At 36.7% G+C, this 21718-nt stretch overlaps 1 protein-coding gene across 1 annotated transcript in view; it reads left to right on the plus strand.

Moving 5' to 3' along the window:
- LOC109838824 overlaps positions 1-21718 on the plus strand; it is a 103596-nt gene that overhangs the window by 52123 nt on the left and 29755 nt on the right. The window contains exons 22-31 of the mRNA XM_020407247.1: positions 4259-4408; positions 4487-4561; positions 4643-5149; positions 5245-5589; positions 5667-5798; positions 8520-8633; positions 8706-8890; positions 9000-9108; positions 15167-15310; positions 15448-15738. Of these exons, the coding sequence (XP_020262836.1) occupies positions 4259-4408; positions 4487-4561; positions 4643-5149; positions 5245-5589; positions 5667-5798; positions 8520-8633; positions 8706-8890; positions 9000-9108; positions 15167-15310; positions 15448-15738 (2052 nt within the window). The remainder of the gene's footprint in view (positions 1-4258; positions 4409-4486; positions 4562-4642; positions 5150-5244; positions 5590-5666; positions 5799-8519; positions 8634-8705; positions 8891-8999; positions 9109-15166; positions 15311-15447; positions 15739-21718) is intronic.

The following is a 21718-nucleotide window of genomic DNA, read 5'->3' on the forward strand; positions in this document are numbered from 1 at the left end:
TGAGGTTCTCTTTTCCTTTCATCCTATGGCAAATTATGTTGTTTGACCACATTCTACGCTCTTTTCTTCCTCCGGCCTTCCCATGTAGCTGTTTTTTCTATTTCTTTTGTATTTGGGAATGTGTTTTTTGTTGGGTGGGTGGGGTTCAGAGTAGGAGTTTAACCCTCGTTGCTCCGTCACCTAAAATTTTAAAATAGAGCTAAAAAGAAATGCACCCTACTATTTGTTTTATATTGACACTTGATGATGATTTTGTTAGGTTACATATGCTATAGGAAAGAATTTTTAGATTGGCTATTGGTTTAAGTGTTAATTCTACAACTTGTTAGTTTCATTCTCTTATTTTTCTCCTAGAATCATAATTTATTACTCTGGGGTTGGAGTCAAGCTTTTCTTTGTTTTTTTTTCTTTTAGGGAGGGTTTTTTTGTTATTGGGGTTTTTTTTTATTTATTATTTATTTATTTATTTATTTTTTATTTTTTTTGGGGGTGGGGGGGGGTGGGGGGGGGGCTCAAGATACAACTACATACTACATCACTCAAAAAAGATCAAATATGACAATGTATAATATAGTTTCAATTATGTAATTATTATGTGAAAGAAGAACCTAGGATAAAGGTTTAAAAAATATATTTTCATGATACTTGAATCATTTTTACATATCATCCATCATGAATCAACATTCTCCAATCTTCTAAAGGTTCGTTTTAAAAATGAACTAATTGGAGTTGATTTTTACATAATCATAACTACAAATTCTAATCTTTTTGAAGACATGATAGCTCAACAATATGCTATAGATTATGCAATTTCATATATCTATTTTTATATATCTATTTATAATATGAACTTAAACAAATTGGAAGAACTCTATTTCATAATACCACCACAAAATGCAAAACCACATATAAGTATGAATCTCAATTCACAATTGTATTATTATATGCCAAAAAAAGGAAAAAAAGGAAAAAGAAAAAAAGAAAAAAAATATGAAAAAGAAATTCTTTTCAGATTGAACAACTCTGAATAGTATGGAATTAAAATAACTTACAAATGATGATCTACAGATCATGTAGATGATGATAATTCTAACATTTTTGACCAAAATGCAAACCCACAGCACCCGAAGAATGAACTCACAACAACTATTCTTATTTTTATCCGAAACCTAGAAAATATAGCTTGAGAAAAGGAAGAAGAAGGATTTTTTTTAATTGGGGATCGGTAATATCATATCTACTAATTTTTTGGTTGTGCCTCTTAGTCTTTTTCATCAATAGGCTCATAACTTAATCACTCGACCATTGTCATCCACAGCACACAACTCTTTTATACAGGACCTAACTCATCCTTCAAGGATTAGTGAGCTCTCAAGTTCCGTCATAGTCTGTCAATTTACTTATTTTGCCCTCAAACTATGTTTGTGATTTCATTGTGTTCATTTTGTGAGTCTACATTCAAATAGTTTATAGTCAAATATTTTACAGATCCATGACATAATAGTGTTCTTTTGTATTTCTTCAAAGGTCTTTATCACTTTTTGTCCTTTATTCTCAAACTAAACATCATTTTTTAATTAATTTTCCCCAAAATGTTTTACCATTGAACCCCTTTTATGAATTTAAAAAAAATCAGTTTTTAAATTACAAAAAGTACAAGAAATGTAAAAAAACTATCTCGTCATTAAATTGTTAAATATTTGAGTGTAGGCTCACAAAATGATCATATTGTGCAGATATACATAGGTTAAGTGGGAAAATAGGCATGCTGATAATTTACGGGGCAACTTGAGAGTTGACCAATACTTTAAAGGGGACATGATCATTTTGCCCTTTCTTTATATAATACACTAGCTACACTAGCCTTTAACTTAAGTATATTGCCTGAACAATTACTTTTAGTTAAATCAATATTAGCTTATTAAGTCTTTCATAGTTTGTATAAGTTCTTCAAATCATTGAAATTTATATGAAATAAGTCATTTTGAAATTATTCCTTCCAATTAAGAGTAGCCGTAGCAATTAGAGGGATTAGTTTGAAACTACTTAAGAATTTGGGAACCGAGTAGCAATTTCAATGAGTAGAGGGTATAATTTCAAAAATTTAAAGATTCTACACGCAGCAACACGCACACATCAACACAAACCATCACGTACCCTCTCACGCTCACAGGCCGCATATTTTTTGGTGGTGGCCGATCAGCGCCGACGCGGGGAGGCCAGGGGCGGATCTATTCAAATCTAGTAGGGGCTGCAGTTCACCTAAAATTTATGAAGAATAGCATGTATACCGTCCGGAGGAGACACCACGAGAGGGAGCCAACGCCACCGGTGGGTGTTAGTGTGTGGGGGGGGAGAGGATAGGGAGATGAGAGGCAGGGACGTAGAGTATAGGATTAGGAAGTGGAGGAGGGAGGGGTAGAGGGAAGGAGGGAGAGAGGTGTGGGGATAAAGGGTTGCGCAGACGTTAGGAGAGGGAGAGTTAATGAGGAACCGAAGAGGAATGAGGGAGGAGATATAGGATAGAGGGAGAGAAGAGGGGACGGATAGGGGGGAGGAGTAGGCGGGAGGGTGGGTAGGAGGAGAGAGGGGGAAGGAGGGGAGAGAGAAAAGTAGAAGATGGGAGCAGGAGGAGGTTTTGGGTAGTTTGGAGAGGAGGGTATGGGGAGGACGGAGGGTAGAGGAGGATAGGAGAGGGAGAGAAGGTGGTAGATAGTGAGGTAGGGGGAGGAGGTAGAAGGAGGATCAGGAGGGCAGGATGTTTTAATTAGGGAGTGACAGAATAGCAATAGAGTAGGGGAGGATAGAGAGGTGAGAAATGGGGGCCAAGAGAGAGAGCAGCACCAACCGTAGAGAAGGGAGGGGAGTTGAGAGAGAAGAGAGGGAGAGTATGGAAGGGAGGAAGAGGAGTAGTAGAGGGAGGGGTAGGGGAGGCAAGTTTCGAGGATGTTGGTAGAGGGTGAGATTTAGAGGGAAAACGAGGTAGGGGGAGAGTGAGTAGAAGAGGGTAGTTAGGGAAGGAGGGAGGGGGATAGAAGGTAGTAAGAGGAGGGAGTATTTGAGATTGGTTTGGGCAAGTTTTTGTGGTCAGAGGAATGATTAAGGGAAAGTTTGTTAGGTGATATGTAGATGAGAGTATGAGAAAGGTCTTTTATGAAAAAAGACTAGAATTGAGCCGGGTGTAGATCGAGTGCATGAGTGTATGCAAATATTACATTCGCCCCCATAAGTTTCAAAAAGTGCGCCCTAGGGCACAAGCTAATTAAAGAAATTAGTAACAATTTAAAAATTAGCCCGTTGAAAAGTGAAGATCCATTCACATTTTCCACAATAAAGTGTATTAAGTATATTCTCATTAGGTATTATAGTTTTATAATATTATATATATATATTTACTTTTAGATAAATAAACACTTGTCTTTTGCCCCCCAAGGAAAATTTTCTGGATCCGCCATTGGGCATGGCCACCCTGGCCCACTGTCTCCGCCATTGCTTCACTCTAATTTACTCTCCTCCTGTTTGCACTGCTAAAAGTTGAATGAGTACTTTCTGATTGAAAATTGTAAGTTTAAACTGGAAGTTCTCTAAGTATTTCAATGCTTTTCATAGGAATCTCGCATTCAAAGCTGTTTTTTTCTTCAGAGTAGTTTTTCAGGCTTCTTATTTTTTGGGCATACATTTGCTAACTGTAAGCAATTGAAGACGTAAATCAGACTGTAATTTATATGAACATTGTTCAGGTAAATTAGAGCTCATGTTTGGACTCTTAACATAGAAATATAATTTGCTTTCCCCCGCTTACCCTTTTGTGGTTTTCCCTTCTCAGTTTACAGCCAATTGTAAGTTTAAATTTTAAGAACCTAAAATATTTAAATGCTTCTGGAAGATTCCCAACATTGGAGGCTATTTCCTAACTAGTTCTCAAGCTTCTTTTCGAAAGCATACGTTTGCATTTGTGTAAAGCAATCGAAGATGCAGATAAGGCGGAGCTTATGTAAACAATTTTTGCATAAACTAGAACTCTTGTTTGGATGGAAATTATGTTGAACATAAAGTGACAAAAAAGTTAAGCAAAATGATTGAGACTTTCTAATATATCTTGTAATTTGCTGTAATATATATTTCTGAGATAAACTTATCATTTTTTGCCCCATAAATGGAATTCTTTTCAATATATGGTTCCCTGATCATTAAGGAATCTTAGGTTTCATGTTCCTATCTCTGAAACTTTATGAGAAACCTTCATCTCTGCATACAGGGCCCATCTTCCATTACTGCAGAAGTTTCTTCCCCTTCAGAATTTAAAGACATCAATGATAGTGCAATAACTGATTTCGGGAACATGGAGAAATTGTTTGTCTGTGGGGTTCTTGATGAACTTAGAATCTGTTTTAGTTGTAGTTATCAGGTAAAATGTGAAACTTGTAGATAGTGACCTGCTTTTGTTTTCTTGGATCCTAAGAGACACATTATTTTCTTATTATAGAGCAACCAAAGTTTCAAGAAGGTGCTTCTTTGTGATGAGAAACGTTTATTTGAGTTTCGTGCAGCAGGTGGTCAGGTATTTATATTTGTGATTTACATTTGTCCTATTTTGTAATTTTTGCCTCTGCTTGTCCATGATTGATTCATATTAGAACAGGTTGAGCTTTCAATTAAGGCGAACAACCTTCTGATTGGAACTGTACTGAAATCGCTAGAAATTGAAGATCAATTTTGCTGTGTTCGAACTGCTCGGCCCCGTTATCTTGCGAGATCATTTATAAATAACACTGAACAATCCACAGTCAGCGATTCGTCATCCATTTCTGTCCTTGATTGGCAGAAAATTAGCAATAATCAACTAAACTCAACTGATGATGAGGAAAAGTTCTTTGAAGCATCAGATGATTTGGATGACCCAGGTGATCGTTCTGTAAGTCGACTTGGAAGCATGTCAGAATACTCCACTGCTCAACCTTCCTTTTCCGCAATGAGATCTTCTATGGAACCACCAACTTTTAGCCGCATTCCTGGTTTAATTCCTGATTCTGAACTTCAAAATGAAAGCTTAAAATTGGAGACAGCTGATACTTTGGACAGTTTTGTTAAAGCTCAAATAGTAATCTACAATGCTGATTCTCCTCATTATGATAACCTGGATAATCGGGTCAGTACTATCTCATAGTTTTCATGTCACCAAGTTACTATATGAACTTCGTGATTCAAGGCAACTTCATTTATTAATTTGAATGGTTCTTTCAGGTTGTGATAACTCTTGCTACATTGTCCTTTTTTTGCCATCGGCCTACTATTCTTGCAATTTTAGAATTCATAAATGACATTAACGTCACGGAGGAGAAATGGAACTCTGATACTTCTATTGATAAACCTTCTGCTGCCGTGATCGAGGCATCAATTAGTGGTTCAGCATGTGAGCCAGACTCATCTGCCCCGGAGCCAGTTGTTGAAGGATTGCTTGGTAAAGGAAAAACCAGAGTCATTTTTCACCTTACATTGAATATGGCGAGGGCACAAATTTTCTTGATGGATGAAGAAGGGATTTCTCTTGCTACTTTATCACAAAATAATTTGCTGACTGATATTAAGGTTTGCTTGCCAGCATATATACTTCTCTTTCTCAGCTTATTCCTTCTTGACTAATCTACCATTCGATGTCCTGTAAGGTCTTTCCATCCTCATTTAGTATCAAAGCTGCCCTTGGGAATCTGAAAATAAGTGATGATAGGCTTCCCAGCACTCATTCATACTTTTGGGTCTGTGATATGCGAAATCCTGGCGGGAGTTCATTTGTTGAGGTACGATTTGCATCTAATATGCATACATTTGTATCATATTATTGATTTGTATAATATAAATAAAATAATTATTCATCTATACATTGTGATCGATTTCATGTTGCTCTTCTTATTTTTCATTGATGTGTTGTTCAAGAAGTTTGGGGTTTACTTGGAAGCATTGTTTTAAATATCCCCCACATGGCCCGATATATCCCCCGATATATCCTTTTACAGGGCTTGCCGCAACCGATATGGTCTTTAAATATCCTTTACCGCTTTTTGGCTATTTTGAGTGATAAATCCCCGATATAGCCGATATATTAGCCGATATGTGGACCAATATATCTTTTTATATAACTTGTTGCAAAATAATATACCATGTTTGGAATTTTTGGGCAAGATATCAAGATTTCCCCATTATATCAAATGACATTTTACCCTAAAAAAAGCAGATCGAATGTTGCAACGTTGCTTTGCACTTTTGTTTGTTTTAGAAGGTTGATTTGTGATCCTAAACATATAGTATTCATATTTTGTATGTTTAAATTTCATTACATATGTTGAGATTACATGTTAATGCATTATACTATGTATGCAAACATTCATTATGGCATTCCGGTATTTACCACATATCCTCGATATTTCCCCGATATCCGCAATCCGATATGAATTTTGGTCATCCGATATTTCCCCGACATCTGATATTTAAAACCTTGCTTGGAAGCATTCCGTTGGGATCGTTGTTTAAAGTTAGGTTTTGAAAATATTTTCTTCCTTTTCTGATTAACTATCTCTTGTAGTGCCTATGCTGGGATCTTTGTTTAAAGTTAGTGTTGTTAAATATTTTCTTTCTATTCTGATTAACTATCTCTTGTCGTGCCAATGTGTAGGGCTTATGTATAATTTTACTCTCTCTCTCTCTCTCTCTCTCTTGATCGTGATCATGATGTGTACAAAAATAGTGAAATATCTTTGTGGAATTCATGAATCACATTCGAGATGTTTTAAGTTGAAACTGTTTTTTGTGTAAAATATTAAAAATATGCGATATCTGTGGTCAAATAGAACTTTTAGAGCAGCCTTCTTTAAGCAGCCTTCTTTAAGCCGTAATAAATTCCTTCTGGTCCATCATACCATTAGGGATGTGTTTCCATTTGGTTTGGTTGTCTTACTTTGTGCCTCAAAGATGAGTATATCACCCCGAATGTCTTCTCTACTGTTTTTGCAAATAAAAGGTAGGTCGCTATTTACCCAGTAGTTGTTTTTCGGCACAACCTTGCTTGTATTTTATCTTCCTACGAACTCAAAGTGGTTATGTTGATAGCCCATTATAAAATCTTTGTCACCTATTTTGAGTTTGTTGACTTTGCTCTGTGCTTCATAACTGAACCTAGAATTTCTGGAAGATCCTGGATAATAAAGATGACATTTTGAGACACAAACTATAGCCATTTCTACTAAAAGATTTTCCCACTACATATGACACAGGACATGAACTTTGTATTTTTTATTTTACTCCAAAATCTCTTCACTCTGTTCTTTGATTGGCGTTTTTAATTTTAATTTCTGGGTTGTTTTTATTTTTTCGGGGGGGCGAGGGGGGGTTGGGGCCGGTGGCGTAGTATTGGTTGTGTTACTGGTTTGGAGTTGGTACATGAACTTTATTTGAGGTACATATCTTTCTGTTTAAAATACTTTGTATAAATTTTTAATAAAGTGTTTTAAGTTATGTTTCATAGCAAACTATTCTTTAAATCATTTATTTTTGAAGTCCGAAATTCATGGTAAAAAAGTTGTGTTATCAAGCTGTTTAAAAGGGGTTGGGGTGTCTGTACTTGTGTGTGCATCTCTCTGATTTATCCAGTATCACTCAGACTCACCTAACCCATCTTAATTTTATTACAGCTGTTAGTATAAAATTTTAACCCTTAACCATCACTGCAACTTCAGAGTTTTGTGGTGAAAGGGTCCTTTGATATGTTATTAGATCAACCCAGGTTCAAAGCCACCAGCCACAAATCTAAAGAAGATGTAGAAAAAAAGAGACCAATGTGCGAGTCTAGGTTTCTGCCCATGAAATGGCTCAACTTTAAGGGCATGTTAAGAGTACAGTATTATAACCGTCAACCTTTGCTACAACTTTGGAGGTTGGTGGAGTGGAAGGGTCTTTTGACACCATCTAAGTCGATTGTGTATTAGATTTAGAGTATGAAATTGTAACCCCAAACTGTAGTTGTATGGTTCACAGAATGGTCTTGTAAACACGATCCATGTCGAATGTACGGTGACTGGGAATGCTATCAATATGGATTGCAATAGAACACAACCCAGTTCACCATTCCAGTGAGCCGGCTTAGAATTTAAGAGTTAATTTTCTTTAAAAACTTTGCTTCTTCTACTGGTGGATCCTTATTTCGACAATCAAGTGAGTTTCTTTTCCTGTTTTGCGATTTTTCTTCAATTTCCCTCTTTTTGGCTCTATCTCTGCTCTCTTCTGACTCTGGTTTCTTTTGTTCTCAAGCTCTTGATCTCCCCTTTCTCCAAATTTTGAATTGGAATTGCTAGTTTGAATACTTTTGTCTTTTTCATTTCTATTTCTGATTATATCTAGTACTTACTCCTTTTAATACTAGTATTTTTGGAAAAGTGTATTTTGATTACATTTCCTATTCCATGTTAAATTTAGATTTTCCATCATATGACTTGTTCCTCTGTTAAATGACAACCTGTAATGTGCAGCTCGATTTCAGTTCATTTAGTGCAGACGATGAAGACTACTGTGGTTATGAATATAGTCTTACAGGCCAGCTCTCAGAAGTTAGAATAGTTTATTTGCACCGTTTTGTTCAGGAGGTAGGATATTTAAGATTCATTCTCTTTTAACTTTGTTCAAATTGCCATTTTGACTGAATTCTTTATGTGCAGATTGTTAGTTACTTTATGGGCCTTGTACCTAACAATTCAGAGAGTTTCATTAAGCTGAAAGATCAAGTAACAAATTCAGAGAAGTGGGTCAGTACAACTGAAATTGAAGGATCGCCTGCAATGAAATTAGATCTTTCACTAAGTAGGCCTATAATTCTGATGCCCAGGCATACATACAGTAGCGAGTAATTCTATGAGCTATTTTATAGTTGATTTCAAATTTACGTAGATGTGCATTTACTTTTGATCAAAGGCATTATTTAAATTTTTGTTAATTTGGCCATTGAATTGCAGTTACTTAGAGCTGGATGTGTTGCATATTACTGTTCAGAACACATTCCATTGGCTTGGCGGGAACAAGGATGAAATAAGTGCGGTTCACCTCGAAATAATGACCATTAAGGTGCTCAGTGATTTAGAGTAATTTTTTACATAGAACAAATTTTCTAAATAAACTCATTCTAATTTTTTTTAAAAATCGACCCACTCCTGTTTTATTTACAATATCGACCCACTTCGTGGCCACGTCAGCATCTTTTTTAAAAATCGACCCACTCCTGTTTTATTTACAATATCGACCCACTTCGTGGCCACGTCAGCATCGTGACCACGAAGTGGGTTGATTTTTTTTAATGCGTTGCTAAATAGTCGGGATTGCTAACCCCGACTATTTTGGGCGTCCTGGGTAATTTACAAGCTAAATTAGTCGGGGTTCGAAACCCGGACTAATTTAGCACACTTTCTAAATGGTCGGGGTTAGGAACCCCGACCAATTCGAAAGTCTTAGTTCGAAATGGTTGGGGTTCCCAACCCCGACCATTTAGCAGAGACATTTGCTAAGTTTCAAAAGAGTTGGGAATTGGCAAAGGCAAAATAGTCGGGGTTGGGAACCCCGACAATTTCGTGCACGCTATGCACAAAATAGTCAGGGTTCCCAACCCCGACTATTTTGTAGAGATCTTCCAGCCCACATTCAGCTGGAAAATCATACTCCTATTAATACATATCAATCCACCAACTCTTGGTACACATTTATCAATTCACAATGCAATCACAAACACAAATAACACATACCAATCAATAATCGCAAACATTCATTTCACTTACTAAAAATCCATAATCAATCAGATATATACCATGCAATTCACTTACTAATAATCCATACTCAATCGGATATGTAACATTCAATTTCAAACGCAAGCATCCTATCAAGTATATCGAAACTTAACAAATATTTACAACTCCCTTTCCTCTCCCTCTCCCTCTCTCCCCCTCTTCTTCCTCTCCCCCTTCCCTGTTCACCTTCGACGTGAGCTCGGATGAGATCCTCGTCCGGTTGTGTGAAGATGGGAGCGCATGACATCCTTATCGACTCGAACCTGCTGTGAACATCCGGCTTGAGCTTGCTATGAGCCGCCAGCTTCATCATGTGCACGGCTTGAGCCTGCTTCCGTGTGTCCTCGGAACCATCAATGCGCGTACCCTATGAGGCACTCCTCATGTCTATCACGTCTCGCATTACGCGTCCTCTTCAGAGCAGACTGAATCTTTTTTATTATGTGAAGGAACGTGTTCCTCGCCCCCGGCTCGATAGTCGTTCTCAATGCATCATGTGCCATATTAGCTACATATTAGCAATCTCATCGAGCTCTTGTACCTATAGGATAAAAAGCAAAAGAGAATTATTAGTAAGTGGATGGTAATAAAATAATAATCACAAAATAATTGTATATTTTGCCTATACATTTACCAATTCTCTCTTAATTAGACCTCTTGGCATGTACTCCTTGGGGGCTTTGTTCTCCTGAAATATCCATCGGTCAGGTGCAAGTACACACCTAGGTCTGGTGCGTCAGTCCTCTCTATCACTACTTGTTCCTCCCTCAACTCCCACCTCTGGATGTAAGCAAGTCGAATTAATTTCCAATTTGTATGATGTGCACATTTTCTGGGATTTCGCTCTATTCTCTCTACAGGGTCCAGAACATGTTGTAGTTCAAATTGTCGGAGCACACGGTCGGGCACGTGTATCTCGACAATCTCAAAACATGATCGGGACGCGAGCACGCCATACATCCTCACATTTCCTGCAAATATTTGGTAGTGACTCCGAAACTACTTCATAGGACATCCACTTGACCTATAAAAATATTAAGTAAATAAGTAAATTTACATATCATTTGATTGAATATATTTAGATATTATGATTTAATACATGTTCATCCTCCATTTGATCAAGCTCGTTCCTGTAGAAGTTTTCATGGCCCTTTGGTGAGGTTTGTCAAGATCTGGACACATTCCATCTATTTTATAAATGAAAGGATTAGTATAGATTAAAATAAATGTATAAAATTACATGTAATCATATCTATTATAAAATAACTTAGTAATACTTACATCCTAACAGAATATGACCATCGAGAGCATGTGTCTCCCTCAAATCTGGGCATCTCAAATGCAATTTCTCTCATGACCATATTTGCAGCAAAGTGAGGCAAATCTTGAATTCTTTGTTCTGTATGAGTGTCACTTTGGTCATCTCCCTATACAGATAAGCTAACACAACACTCCTCCATGACAACCCTCCACACTCCTCCATCGTACCTTTAATACGTACTGATGGCGAGCGTCCGACTTGTCTCTTATATTCAGGAGGTAATACATGCGGTCCTTTATAGGGTGGTCAGTAAAGACTATCTACAATGGAATGAAAACACTGCTTGTATGAATCTCTATAAGCGTATGTGTAATACGAAGTGTTTGCCCCCCAAATTGCTTGGACGTAACCGTTATAACATGTGAACATGATAATTTTTGTAATTCTGGTATGTTACAAGTGCATGTGCATTGTGTCACTCGTAAATTGACGGTGTAATTATGACCGTGAATGTCTGTAACCTGCCATTCATCTGCAATAAATCTAACAATCTTCTTTAATCTCGTCTGCTTGACACGAGCTCCTACAATCTCTTTATTTTTTGGTGTCAACGAGTGCCACTGTGCCCCATTCTCTTACCGCTTGACAAAATAAAAATTTAATCTATAAAATGTCCTCGCAACCAATGCCTGTATGGGCATTGCTCGAGCCCCCTTAAGTACCCGTTGAAGCTTTCAAAACAATTAGTTATCATCATGCAGAACCGATTCCCCCATCTTTACTTAGTGCCCACGGTCCTCGTAATCACTCCCCAAACTACTCTCAATCCAGTCATGTGTAGCTGGAGATAATACCTTCATTTTCTCCCGTATCCGATCATACACACATGTTTCGAGTGCACAACCCGTCTGCCAAAGAAAGTTTTGTAAATATATTTGACCAAAGATTTTTTTAAAATTAGATCTAATGTGTCGTAAACAATAACGATGATTGTTATGAGAGCCAAATCTCCTGTACAATGTTCTTGGAATACCTTTCATCCTATCAAATATAAAAGTAATTTTCCTAAGAGGCAAAACATCAAAAATATATAATTGAATGCAATAAAAAAACCACTCCTAATTTTCATTGTTCTCGACCTCCACAACTGTAAAGGTCAAAGGAAATAAGCCATCATCTGCATCTACTCCTGTAACGACAAGCAATACACCCTTATATTTAACGTATCCTAATTTTTACTGTTCTCGACCTCCACAACTGCGAAGGTCAAAGGAAATAAGTCACCATCTGTATCTACTCCTGTAGAGACAAGCAATACGCCCTTATATTTAACGTATAAATATGTACCATCAATGCTAAGAACTGGCCGATAAAATTTAAATCCCTCGATCGAAGGACCAAATACCCAAATACCGAGGTGAATTGATGAACTCCCGGATTGATCTATTTGGTTATGAGTTTGTATTCAGATCCAGGATTGATTCTTTTTATCCCATTAAGATATTGAGGTAGTGTCGCGTATGACTTCTCCCAATCACCAAATATTTTTATCATAGCAATTTTCCTTGCATTCCATGCTTTACGATACGATATTTCAATGAACTTCGTATCTAGCACTCTCAATTATGCTATCGGGCCTTAGTTCAAGCTTTTTCTTTAATTTTAACATAATCAACCGCGATATGTAAGAGGCAGAAGCACCACTGTGATCTTGCTCGAACATTGGATTGCTACATGTATGAACACTGCAGTATTTTGTGATCCTAAAATACCCATTATGTTTTTTTTCGGTAAATACATACAACTTCTATGGACATGCGTAATCAGCTTTATTTTCCTCGGCCCGACATTTTCTGTGTAATCATAAAACAGATTGCCTCATAACTTGTGCGATTGTTTTTAATTTGCTTGAATTTGACCAACTTTTTGATTGAGTAATCACAAATAATATCAATCAATTGGTCCTTAGTCTCGAACAAATCATCAACTCTAAAAGGGACGTCATCATCTCCTCTATGAGTTGAACTTTGGCCAATGCGCGTATCTTATACTATGGAAGAACGAATCCACTCATCATCTTCAAACTAGTCGGGTGGTAGTTCTTCGTACTCAACATATTCATTATTAACATAAGCCTCGTCAGGCCAATCTGGATTCTTTTCAACATCTTCACTCATAAATTACATGCTATCAATTGGTGCACTATCTTCATCTTAACCTTCAGAGGCGTTGCTTCTTTCATCATCTTTAACTGTTGCCCCTCTTAACGACCTCATATTTTCATAAAGGACTTCATTGTTCATGATATTTGACAGTCCACCGAATGAAGGTGCACCACTGTGATATTGAAATTGAGTCCGCTACATTTCACTCGAAGAAGAAAGAAAACTATCAGACTCAACTCCCAAATCTAACATACGTGAGAATTTTCCTGAAGGGTTGAATATTTGGCACAAACTATGTGACAACTTTTCAATAAACAATTCTCTCGTAGGTTTCGACTTGCTCAAATTAAACATAATACTCATATGATGATCATTTGAGATCTCAACTGCGGACGTTCTATCAAAAGTTATGTGCCAATTGCATATTGTTTTTAGTCGGTACTCTCGTGGGTCAATTGTCGTAACTCGGTGTAATTCATTAACCAGGTCACAGTAACTATATTATTCCAAGATCATTAACGGCGTCGTTACCCCTCCAACGTACGTTGGCATATTATTCATTCCATAATTAATTTTTTCACCATAAGAGCAAGCAATAAAAATCATATTGTTCAACCTATGCAAAAGAAAATTATATCATTTAAATACAAAAAATTTACAAAATATTATCAATTACAATCCTAAACCCCAAATTACAACCTTAACCCCCAAATTACAACCCTAAACCCCCAAATCCTAAACCCTAGATTTGAACATTTTTTGCCCTAAATGTTTAATTTCAACTACAACAATAATAAATTTTCTAAATAAACCACTACAAATGGAGTTCAAACCCTAGAAATTCGTTTTGGCGAGAAAACCCTAGATTTTTACGTGTTAAAAGAGGAGAGAAGGAAGGGAAATTACTTATTAGATATTTCACGTTGAAATTTCGTCGAAAAATAGGGTTGGAATCCGAGATCGGTGGCTTGGGGGAGACCAGCGACGGGTTTTAAGTGAGGGAGGTGGCTGGGAACGAATGGTTTGGGGGGTTATATAGGGGCGGGACCCAGAACAGAATAGTCGGGGTTAGCAACCCCGACTATTCTGTTCCTTAGCCAATTTTCCAAATCGTCGACTGGGGGTGGAATGTTTCTGCTAAATGGTAGGGGTTGGAAACCCCGACCATTTCGAATTAGGATTTTGAAATGGTCGGGGTTCCCAACCCCGACCAATTTAAACGTGTGATTAAATTAGTTGGGTTTTCGAACCCCGACTAATTTGGCTTCTAAATAGGAGGCGACCTCCTAAATAGTCGGGCTTGCCAACCCCGACTATTTAGGAACGAGATTAAAAAAAATCGACCCACTTTCTCGCCACGATGCTGATGTGGCGAGAAAGTGGGTCGATTTTTGTAATAAAAACTCAATGGGGTCGATTTTTAAAAAAAATTGTAAATGGGTTTATTTAGAAAATTTCTTCTTTTTACATAATCTGTCTCCAATTAGTTACTTATATTTTCCCCTACCCCCACAATTAATATCCCAAGAAAGCACATGGGATGCTTTCTTTATTATAGTTAAGTCCTGCGTCATTTTCTCAGTTTTTTTGTGTTCTATGATTTTGCTTATGCCTTTTCTACTTTATATTTGTTTGGATCCGATTAAAGTAAAAGACATGTGGAATAGCTGACTATCTAGAGCTTTCTTCTGCTCCATCGAAGAGCCCTTCTTGTGAAATCTCAAGGAAAGCATACAAGGGAATTAATATTATTGACCATACATTTGTTTCTTTTTTGAGGGACCTCATATATCCCTTCGAGTTTTGTATTGACTGAGAGGAGACATTTGCATCATTCATTCATAGCATACTTCAAGGCCATACAAACTGTTCTCAAATATTTTCTTTTAGAAAAGCTATTTACATGTTTAGCTGGGCAGATCGAAGACATCAACTTAACTGTTGGCAATGACACAATATCTGGTGAAAGTATTATTCAAGATGTGGAAGGGCTTTCTGTTGTTATTCAGAGGTCACTTCGAGATATATTGCACCAAATTCCCACCACAGAAGCAGCAATCAAGGTTATAATAAAATCTTGAAAGTTCGTAAACCTGTTATTTTGCTACTAAAAAAATCTTCAACCTTTCATTATGTGACTTTGCTTGAAGTCTATTTGGTGATAATGTACCTTGATATTCTTTACCTTTTCCAATTTCAGATTGAGGTGTTGAAAGCAGCTCTGTCCAACAAGGAATATGAAATAATTACAGAATGTGCAGTATCGAACATATCCGAGACTCCCCATATTGTGCCTGTGTTGGACAAAGGACCGAGAATTTCTTCAGATGGCTTTGAGGAAGATCACACTTCTTTTCCTTCAACCACTATAAAATCTCAAATTGAGAATAAAGAAGTATGGATAACAATGAAAACCTCAGTCTCCATTACTTTGGTGGAGCTTTCTTTGCATGCAGGCTCATCTAGAGATTCACCACTAGCTAATGTACAGGTACAAGTTGTTCTAATGATATTTTATTATAGTGTTGATATTTATGACTGCTGCATATCATATTTCATTCAATTGATTATGGCTGCATATCATACTTCGTGCTAATGATGATGAAAATATGAACCGTAAGATGTCAGTTATGGGTACAGAATGTCATAATTGAACCTAGATTACAAGCATGGTCCCTACTTAGAGAACATGTACACTGATTTTGCCCTTTCTTATTTGTAAAAATAGCAGACCCTTAATATTACTGCTCTTTATCTTCGAATATGCGCATTTTCTGCAGTTTCTGTCGCGAGGTTAGATGTTTTGGTGTTTTCTTCACTCTGGTTCATGAGTTCATTTCTGGGCTGCAGGAGATCTGTTCCCATTGTTTTTTCAATATCTTGGTGTTATGAAGAAAGTTGGACAAATCTCTTATTTTTTGAGAGGATGATCTATTGCTTTGTTAAGGTTTTGTGTACTGTTTTACTGTTTTCTGCTGCGAAATGCTATTAAAGGTGTAGTTAATCAATATACGAAGGGACTATTACTATTTAGTATACTTTGCCACTTCTAGGCTTGTTTCTATACCTCTCCTTTTATATATTCAGGATGCTATATCTCACAATTTGCATTTGGTCCCCTTGTCCATATTTGGCCTCTCTGTTACGTAAATGTTTCTGTAACAGTGGAGGTTAAAACTTAAAAGGTTAGGAACATACATGAGATCTAGAACTGCAAGCTCTTTGATCTTTTCAACTCCCTAAAGATTCATTGTTGAAGAATGTTGAACAAAGCTCGTGTTGAGGAGATTATTTAAGGTGAATCCTTCCAGTTTAGTCTGTAGAGTCAGTTAGGATTTTACCATGTAGTTTTTGTTTTTCTTTTGCTTTTATTTTGTGCTTGTTTCTTGGAGAATAGCTAGATGCAGCACTCTCTACAACCCTGCAATTTCCTTTTAACACTGCACCCTCTTGACAGCATAGTTGAAGCCCACTGAGTTAGATGGCACTTTTGTGAGAAAGGATGTTTCTTATACATTGCTAACAATGTTGGAATTGTGAGCAGATAATTTGTGAAGCGAGGGTAAGGATCTGATCATTTCATTTCAGTGCATGAGAAATTGTCAGATACATCGATTTTCATTGTCAATTGCCTTCAGAATTTAATTTCTACGTACAAACTTTGTTTTTTCAGTTTTGAGCACCTTCTTCCCTTAAAGACCACCAATCTCGCACCCAGCTCATAGCATAGGCCGCCTGTCAGCGGGAGCATATCAACAGATAGATTCCCATGCACGTACTAAGCCTACCCAGCCCATTGCATAGGCACCTGACAATGCAGCATATCAATAGATAGATTGCCGTGCATGTGCTAAGCCTTTGCACTTCATTGCACTTCAATTAACATCGGAAGGGATTTAACTACTAATATGTGTATGATTACCAAAAATGTGTCAAGTCCCAAACGCATTTCAACAATCTAGCCTAGAACTAAGGGTACAATAAACCCTCACAGACTCCTAGGCTAATTTATTTAAACCTATTCAAATCCTCTAGCATCCAAATTTGGAAGCAACTAGTTAGCAATATTCTAGTACCCTGAGCTCTAACCCTATAAAGTTACCTGGTATTCAGGGAAAAAGAGCTGTAGTGTTTCAATGAGGATGGAAACTCCTCACAAGTGGGCAAGAAAAGTTTGTGAGAAATACGAAACAAACACATTTTGTTGGATGTTGCCGCAGAGTATGAATGTCTGATGTATGTTGAACAAGAGATTATCTTGGTGAAATGGTTTATCCATGTCTTATCAACAAGGGATTGATTGGTTCTTATCAACGTTCTTCTCATCAATTCTAGTATTCTGTTGCACGTGATGTGTGCATGACATGGTAGCATAGAGAGTGCTGTAAATTAAATTGTCAAGGAAACGGACAAAATTATTTCTTTTTGAAAATTTCCAAGTTGATAGAATTTCTGTTGATTTCTCTAGGCGTGAGGGCATTTTCGCTGTTTTTCTCAAGTGAGGGCTCTCCTTTTTTTTCCAAACGTGAGGATGTTTTCAGATTTCTAAAAAGGAAGCTTACACAAACCTGAGGAAGGACTTATTTTAAATATAGTTTAAATTCCTCTTTATATGCTCTCCTTTGCTCATTAGCAGACCGGAGACTCTTAAGATAGTTTCTTGTGGAAAATGTGAACATGAAGTAGGCACTGTTTAGTAAGGTGATGGAGGCTCATGATGCTGATTTGTGGAACCAATATGGGTTTTCTCAAGAAATAAAGTTTAAAGGTGTGAGCATGAGGACTAGGGTTAATGTTAGATAGTCTAGGGGACCTTTCTTACTTTGTTCTTCCTCATCTTGGTGAAAGAAATGATGAGGAATGTTGGGCCTTTTGAGAGTATACTTCTTATTAGGTTTTGCTTGGATCCATTCGCCAGTGAGGGTTTCTTTTGTTGACAAATTACTCAGGATCTTTAGCGCTGTGCTGCCTACCAGAAGAGAAGCGTTTTCTTAGAAATTGTATCGACTGGAGGTGATGGAGATGGGGGCTCATTTCTGGAGTTTGATTAGAAAATTACCTTAAGCAATGTTTTATGACAGTTGAGGGTTTGGTTCCAACTGCAGAGTAGGATGATAAAAGATGATGCAAGCTCTTTCTTTGGTTTATAGTATCTATACAGTTAAGACGCAAGGGTGGATTTTGCTGGACCAATGTGGGAGGATAGTGCTCTTGGGAAAGTTAATGTCCACATATTGTTAATTAATATTTTTATGAACACCTGTAGTTAATTATAAAGAAGTCATGAGTAACAATATAAAGGAGAAAGGGAATGAGCGAGCCTCATTTTATCTGTCCAGTGTGTTCTCAGGACGAAGAGATTATTAACTTTGGACTCGCCTTATGTGTCTATCCTGGAAGCTTTGATTTAGTCAGTTGAATAATCATTGACTTTTGCATTTTGTCAACGAGATGTTAGTAAAATGGAGAAAATGGTTAGGAAGAATGCTTGAGCTGCTTGTGACGCCTAAATGTTGGCATAATGCTGGATTATTCGGGAAAGGGCCTTTAGAGTTTTCAGGGCTACCTCTACATTTCATCCTTTTCTTTAACTGGTTCAGCAATCACCTTCTATTGTTCATTCATAAGTTCTTTTTCAAGCAAGGAAACTGATGTGGGGCTTAAGTTTGAGGTCTTTACTTTTGGGTGGGTATTCATTTGCATTTTGTGCCTAATGCTTCATGATAGCAAGATGGATCTTCTTATGTTGTTATTTTCTGTTTTGCCTTCGTAAGGTTTTTTTTCTTTGTTGTGATGACATTGTGTCCTATAACTTCTAACAAGCTTAGAGAAAGCACTAGCCGGCCAAGGTGCTGGACCCGATGCCTAGAGCCTAGGCGGGCCTAGGCGGTTTTTCTTTTTTTTAATCACAATAATTGATTATAAATTCTAATGTTATAGAAAGCGTTAGGCACCAGACTGGCACCTAGGCAGATTTCTTTCTTTGTTTAAGCTGTGGAGGTTTTGCCGAAGGTCAGAGGTAGAGGAGGTGTTCATAGTTGGTGAAGAATGCTGGAGGAGTTTGAATGAGGTTGGAGAATGTGGAAGCTGCGAAGAAAGAAATCACAACCAAGACCTAAGTGGTGCAGTTCACATAAGCGACCCATACGCCCCTAGGCACTCTCAAGACCTAGGCGGGTGGCCTAGGTACTGCCTAGGCACTAGGCAGGCCAGGTGCCCGCTTTTTAAAACATTGACTCCTGAGATACTTGGTTCTGTCTTACCTTTCTTAGGAAAGCCAATTATAGGTTTGGTTCTCATCAATTCCTTATAATCCTCTAGATTTCAAGCTGGATCCACTTAAGTATAGCACACAACACCGTAGTATATATCTTTCTTGACTTATGCAAGTATTGAATCTGGTTAGATGTATGTGGTTATTCATTAAATATTCTAAACATGACGTACATTTGTGATGGGGAATGGCAAGATGGAGATTCCTGATGAACTCATATGGATCAAATAAAATAAAAATGTAAATAATAAAATTGCACTCTTCATTTAGGAATAGAAAAAGATACAAATGTGGGCCTAATATCGGAACACCTCACATGCTAGCACCGTACATGCCTAATATCAGTTGCAATTCACATGTAGATTTCTCAGAAACATTATTCTCTCTTCCCTCAAGTGACAAAATACAATGTTATTTATAGAAAAACTAAGAAGATAAAAAATCCTAACTAAAGAAGAGATAACGTCAAATAACATCCTAATTAAAAAAAGATATCGTCAGATTAGATCTTAACTAAAGGAAAATGTAAAATCAAATAAAACTATAATTAATTTATCTAATCCTAATTAAACTAAATCTGATAAAATGTTCTTCATGAAATCGTTTATTTTTTTTTAAAATTCAGATTTGTATCTGTCCTGCATCAATTTGGCTGCTGGGAAGATATTATCAGATTGTGAATAGTTGCTTTTTGATTGTGGAAGATGCTTAATTCATTGCTGTTAGTGCTGGTTGATTTATGGATTGATTCTGAGCAGACTATCTATACTTCATTTCATTCGCAGTTGAATCTACATAGGGGTGACTGATGTGTTTACAAGTTTTTTAAGTTTAATATATATACCCATCTATATACTATAGAAATTGTGGGGTTATCGAAACTTTCCCCTCTTCTTCGTCTTTGGATGGGTATTAATTTAAAGGTGTAAGGGTAAACTGGAAATCTTTGTTTCCCGAACGATGAGCATTAAATGCAGCACACCTCTGTGGTATTTGTACTCCTCCCGTTTCATCATATTGCCACCAGAGGATCTTTCTAACATTATTGCCACCAGAGGATCTTTCTAACATATCTTTGGCCTGGAAATCTGAGGGCAAGAATATCATTTATACTTCTTTTTACCCATTCAAATCAACAAGTACATCCAACATAGTTACTGTTGCATGTATAAATGTTAAACATAGAGTAGAAATACAAATTGTTTTTAAGAGTTTCAATATAACATTTTCTATATTAATTATCTATGCTAACTTAAATTATATATATTAGATGGTATACTTTCTATGTATCAGTTTTTCTTATCTTATTTTAAAAGTTAACATGTCCCACCTTGTATCATAAGTAAAACTTGAAAAACTTGGGGGGGGGGGGGGGAGGAAAAAAACTTATTTAATTTAAAATTCATAAGTTTATTTATTTTATCAGTTGAACTTTACCAAAACATATGAGCTAATAATTGGACTAAGATATCAAAAAAGAAATTTTAATTAAGAAACATATTAGGAGATTGTTCATGAAGTTATGTAGGATTTTTTTTAGAGATTAGTTGTTTTAGAGATTGGTCGTTAAATTATGTGCACTTTGATTTTATTTTTAAATTAAAGATCTAATAGAAATAATAATATATCAACTTCTTATGTCCTCTTTCTTTTTTTTTCATGCACATTATGCGAAGATGACAATCTTTTTTAAATCAAGAAAATATAAGATGATTTAATTGATAACAACCCCCCCAAAAAAAAAAAAAAACAAAAAAAAAAAACAAAAAAAAGGAGAAAAAGGGAAAAATAACCTCCCAAGGTGAATCTCGTACTCGTCCCTGAATCTACATCATAGCTATATGAATCTTGTACCACCATTTTGTTTAGAATTCCTACTTACCTTTATGCTAGGTATGTAGTTCTTGTCGTCTGTGACCTAATCATGCCTTGGAGGTAAAGCAGAGGGTTGGCAGTTTTACAGAAACAATGACCGCAAGACCTTAGCACAACTTGGTTTTTTGGGTTTAAATGCATATCTTTCTCAATTTAGCTCTATGAAGGGTCATTTTTCTGTGAAGTTGGCAACAATGCATCGTTTTTTTAACCAGAGGAGTATGTAATAAGTCTAGCCCAATCAATTTATTGCCTTTTTCTAAAGACTATAAGCTCCTCTAACGCTATGTGCCATTGGACTGATTCTGGAGTTCCTCTATTT

This window comes from Asparagus officinalis, chromosome 4, assembly GCF_001876935.1.
Source record: "Asparagus officinalis chromosome 4, Aspof.V1, whole genome shotgun sequence".
Lineage (NCBI taxonomy): Eukaryota > Viridiplantae > Streptophyta > Magnoliopsida > Asparagales > Asparagaceae > Asparagus > Asparagus officinalis.